The sequence below is a fragment of the Octopus bimaculoides genome, chromosome 24 (genome assembly GCF_001194135.2).
Source record: "Octopus bimaculoides isolate UCB-OBI-ISO-001 chromosome 24, ASM119413v2, whole genome shotgun sequence".
NCBI classification, from domain to species: Eukaryota; Metazoa; Mollusca; class Cephalopoda; order Octopoda; family Octopodidae; genus Octopus; species Octopus bimaculoides.
The window spans coordinates 75,754-81,394 of record NC_069004.1 but is presented as its reverse complement, the minus strand read 5'-3'; the positions used below and the strand labels follow the sequence as shown (position 1 = coordinate 81,394).

The 5,641-nt window shown below is 36.3% G+C and overlaps 1 protein-coding gene across 1 annotated transcript in view; it reads left to right on the top strand.

Annotated features, from left to right (window-relative positions):
- Nucleotides 1-3,848, top strand: part of LOC106881467 (frizzled-1) — a 6,647-nt gene extending 2,799 nt beyond the window's left edge. The window contains exon 3 of the mRNA XM_052976480.1: nucleotides 3,735-3,848. Within this exon, the coding sequence (XP_052832440.1) occupies nucleotides 3,735-3,848 (114 nt within the window). The remainder of the gene's footprint in view (nucleotides 1-3,734) is intronic.
- Nucleotides 3,849-5,641: the final 1,793 nt, after the last annotated feature.

Below are 5,641 nucleotides of genomic sequence, written 5' to 3'. Positions count from 1 at the left end.
GAAATCGGAATCCATTATTATTGTTATGAAAAAGTCCTCAATGCGTTTCAATGAAGATTCTTACATAAACAACAAAGAATGCATCTCTCTCTCTCACTCTCTCACTCTCTCTCTCTCTTTCTTCTTCTTCTTCTTCTTCTTCTTCTTCTTTTGCCAGTCTCTCTCTCTCTCTTTCTTCTTCTTCTTCTTCTTCTTCTTCTTTTGCCAGTCTCTCTCTCTCTCTTTCTCTTAACTTCTCTTTTCTCTCTCTCTCTCTTTCCTGATAAACTTGCGCGCACACACACACACGCACGCACACACACACACTTCTTTAAGAATACTTTTATGTAAACACAGACAAATATAAAAATCTTTCCATTAAGTTTCATTCTTTCCGTTTGTTTAAATCACATTAGGATAGTCATTGCCAAGGCTACCTGTTGATTCGTTGAGCATTCTCAGTCATGCAATATCTCACTGGTATTGAAGCAATAGTCTATTCACAAGCTAGAAGTCCTTCTGTCTACACCCATCTCTCTCTTCTCTCTCCTTCGCATTCATATATATATATATATATATATATGTGTGTGTGTGTGTATATATATATATATATATATATATATATACACACACACACACATATATATATAGTTGTTAAAGAGGACAACAAACGTTAAGTCAAGGCAAACATCTCAAGTCGTATACATTATTATTATTATTATTATTGGAAAAAATTCTCATTGGGAAAAATGTTTGCTGTCCACTTTAACAATTATTTATCCGCTGCATCGGAAATCTGCAATGGCTTCATAACTGTCGTCTCGGCTATAACCTTGGAGCCCTAGTAATCCGTTACAGCACTTACCTAGCGTACCTAATCGTTTAGATCACCTTTGAACTAAACCCCAATACTTTATATATATATATGCGTTGTGTGTGTAATGTGTGAGTGTGTATACACACAAGCACACACACACACACACACACATGCATATACGTATATGTAATTATGGATATATGTACATATGTATGTTTATACAGAAATATTTGTAAAATAAGTATCCAGATAGCATACTGTACACTGTTGGAGATTTTTCCTCGGGGGTCTCTCTTATACCTACAACATCGTGTGTAGTTCTCGACGTTGACGTAAGTACGACTGGCAGATTGTCTCAGGTGCCAGAAAAGCCTCTGTTAAGTCCTTAGGATAAAACCGAGCTACGTCTGCTCCGTCTGTCCAGGATATTACGCCATTCCTCTTCCAAGCACTTTAAAATTCAAGATCAGAACCATCGGTGAAAGTTATAATTACAATATATATATATATGTATATATATATATATATATATATATTATTTACATTATATATATATATATATATATATTATTTACATTATATGTATATATATGTTATTTACATTATATATATAGGTACAGGACGTCACCAACAGCAAACAACATGAAATACGAAAACAAATGAGTTAAATACGCAAACAACGAGAGAGAAAATGGAAAACAGGATAAGTAACACAAGGAATGACCCTTCATCAGCTGTCGTCTGTCTCTCTACTCCTCGACAACATGAGTCTTTGACGACAGTTGTTCCCATAAATACCTGGCAGTCTTCTATCTCTTGTATCTTTTCTTTTTCAACGAAAACATTCTTCCACCGTTCGTTATTTTACCCTCGTTCTGGTCCAACGACCCTCCATCTTTGCTTTCGTTCAGTTTCCTCGTATGTCTCCACTGTCCAGCTTTGATCCTCCATAAAATCCAAAATTTTATTTTGGCTTTTTTGGGATCAACTGTCTTCGAAGATTCATATTGTCGTTCAATGCTCGAGATGAGGAGTAGAGAGACAGCCGACAGCTGATGAAGCGTCGCTCCTTGTGTCACTTGTCCTGTTTTCCATTTCCTTCTCTCGTTGTTTGCGTATTTAACTCATTTGTTTTCGTATTTCATGTTGTATTTCGAACTTTATATATTATATTATATTATATTATATTATATTATATTATATTATATAAGTACTGCTGAGTTGTTTATTTTTGTATTTCTCTATTTTCATATCCCTCCGTTAGTTTTCTTTCCTTCTTATTTTCAAATCTTGTGTATAAACATAGAAGTACACTGCACCTATTTATTTCTCGTTTCCCTATATTTTACATAATCTTACTGTTCAACTCCTCCTCCTCCTCCTCCTTTGATACGTTCATTTTTACCCTTCTGTCTCAAATATAGACTCACTTTCTTTATTTGTTGGCTACCACCATTGCTAAATTGAAATAGAAGCAAACGTTATAATGTAACTTTTGCTGACACATGTCAATCGTTTTTATTCCATTCTTTTTTTTTTTTTTTCCTATTTTCTCTCGTTTTCATTTTTCCTTCTTTAACACATTTCCTTTTCTTCTTTATTCCTTCGATTTCTGTCTTCAATTTTGTCTTTTTGGCACATTATACAACGGAACACGCGCGACATTTACCATTTAAAGAACATATGGAATTAATACAGTTCTGCAAACACGTGCGGCTTGCACTGGTTAGAGGTATAAGTTTTAATAATGTTTGATAGAAATTCTGCAAAATTGGTAATTGTTGGATAACTAATGATAGAATTTCTGATAAATATATTTCGATATATATGATTCCTGGGGAAGTGTTTATATGTAGAAAAGTTTAAAGATTTTTTTTTTTTACGATACCTGTTTCTCCATCGAGATGATAAAAGAGGTTATAACATATTTTGAACTGCGCGCGGTTTAGTGGTTAGGGTTATTCGGCTCACGATCATAAGGCCGTGAGTTCAATTCCCGGCGGTATGTTGTGTCCTTGAGCAAGACACTTTATTTCCCTTTGCTCCCGTCCACTCAGCTGCCAAAAATACATTGTACCTGTAATTTAAAGGGTCCAGTCTTGTCACATTCAGCTTTGTCATGCTGAATCTCCCAGAAAACTATGTTAAAGGAACGCGTGTTTGTGGTGTGATCAGCCACTTGCATGTTAATTTCTTCAGAAGACTGTTCTGTTGATCTGATCAACTGAAACCTTCGTCGTCGTAACCGACGGAGTTCCAGCATTAGATAAAAGGATGCTAATATTTTTGACTAGATTCTTTCAAAGACAGCTGGGGATTTCAGAAATTTATACGATAAAAATGCAACAAGTAAAAATGAAACATTAAAACGAAGTAGTTTCAAGGAAAAAGGAAAAAACATTTATTATCCATATAAAAAAAAAATACTTATAATAAAAACACAGACAAAAAAACAAAGAAGGAAAGATAATTCTGAGGAAGAAGGATTAGAAAAGATGCTTTTCCAGTGCAATTATTAGTGTTTGAAAATCAGGTATGTTGCTTAGTGTTACGTCAACAGACCAATAATCGAAGGCGCTCCAGCTTCCAATGAAACCATTTCTGGATTATCTTCTTGAAACCGTCTTGCTACATGATAGAATCTGTACCTTGAAACGGGTAGAAAAGCCATCTTTTGTTCCGCTGCCGTTTACGAAGAGGACTCCACCTTTGAAATACCAACAGCGCTTCTTAAAGGAAATCATCAAGTGAGGAGAATACAGCCGAACAGGCAACCGGAGAACCTTGATTACTTTCGTCTGTTGGTTCATGAGCAAAGAATCTACAAAAGTGGCCTCATTAATTGTCGCAGACATTCCTGATACCTTAATCTTTGCAACGGAAAGAGATCCATTCTTTTATTTATTATTATTTATTTATTTTTTTTTGTTTTTTACAGTTTGAAGCATTTCTGGTCTTGGTTGTCCTGGACTTAGCTTATAGTGATGGTGGACAGAACCACACAGCCAGCTTCGTTCTCTTGAGTTGTCTTCTTGGACAAAAGGCTCGGTAAGATGAGGCAAAGACCACAAGCGGTATAGCAGGGATGCAGTGTGATACTGCGATATACGTCTCTGAGCGTCAACGTGCTCTGAAGCACGAATCACACAGTAATTTTGCTCAATACCATCTTTCTTCCGGTTCAAATATGACAAACGATGGTTGAATGGTTGAACTCCCTCACAGTCCGATGAAAATCCAGTTTTCAAATGCGGAGGGCCACGAAACCTTCAAGAGTTTCATCAAGGATTTAACGTATTTTGGCTACTTTCAACTTGATTTAAATAACCCGCGGAAGTGATGTGCTACTATATGCAGAGACGGTTTTTTTAGTTACGGATGAGAAGTGGGAACCAGTTGCAGACTAACTGCCCTGAAAAAGAATTAGCAGTGTCACGTGACCCCCCACCCCTGCTCCCATACTCCCGCCACCAAGAAAAACAAAAAAGAAACTTACGTTCCTGAAAGCCGACCTCTCTTGGGTGCAAAATATCACTTTGACAATTAAGGATGGAGCAAAACCAAGGATGGAAACATCTCTACGTGGACCATCAGCATCCTCCGGTTGGCAGCCACATATGCCAACTGTCTTAAAAGAAAGGAAAGACATACAGGATGATTTCAGGGAGAAAAACAAAAAGGGGTCGCGACTGAGATACTTTTGGCCATTGGTCTGATAGTTTAGGACTGATATTGTAGCTAAAGGACTTCAATAGCAACAACAGTAACAACATCAACAACAACAATAATAACAGCAGCTACAGCAGCAGCAACACCACCAACAACAAAGTAACAGATATCCGTCAGTGAACGAAGGGGGTTTAGTAGTGTTGGATTTCAAAATGACATGATTTGGCTACACGATAGGGAGACTGCAAGGAAGATACATTTATGGGAGACAATTCAAAAAAAAAAAAAAAGGAAAGGAAAGAGAGACAGAAAGAAAAAAACAAATAATAGAGGCACAGGAAGAGAAAGTGAGAAAAATGAAGAAAAATTAAGAGGAACGGAAACTACTAAAACTATAAATATCAACAGCAGAAATAGAAAGCAACAAAGAAAAGGAAAAAGAAAACAAGTACAAAGAGAAAAAAAGAAAGCAATAAAGAATTATGTGGCAGCAGCAGCAGCAGCAGACAGGTTTCTTGTCGGAGTGACGAGTGACGTGGTGGAACAACTGTTTCGAATGTGTGAGTTTCATCATCTCTTCTTGGTGGTGGAAAGCCACAACTTAAAATCTAACGTTGTGCCTATGTATATCTGTGTGTGTATGTGTGTGTATTTATGGGGAGGGGGTCTGTGTGTGCAGCCAAGAGAGTGAAAAACTGAATTTGGGGCTTTTTCTGCTCCAATTCAATGGCTGATGAGATGACAGAAGCTAAACTTAGAAATGTCTTCTAAATTTCTTCATGATATATATATATGTATATATATATATATATATATAGAAGGTTTAATACACACTCACATACACACATTTGAAATAGAATTTTTGTTAACTTTCTGAAACGCAAAGTTTCATGTTTGCGAAAATAAAACAATTTTTCAACTAAACTTAAAATAACAAATCATTCTCCGCCATTATAGTCAGAGAGGATTTGATTTGAGATCTCAGATAACATGACTCCTACTATTTCTGTAGGGCTGCATTACAGCTCTGGATAACAAAAAAAAAAAAAAAAAAAAAAAAAAAAAAAAAAAAGAAAAGAAAAAAGAAAAATTCCTAAAAGGCAAACCTGGACTTGACTGCATTTGATTGTCGGTCCTCTCAGCCCGTGTCAACCTGGGTCTTGGGTAGGGCGCTAA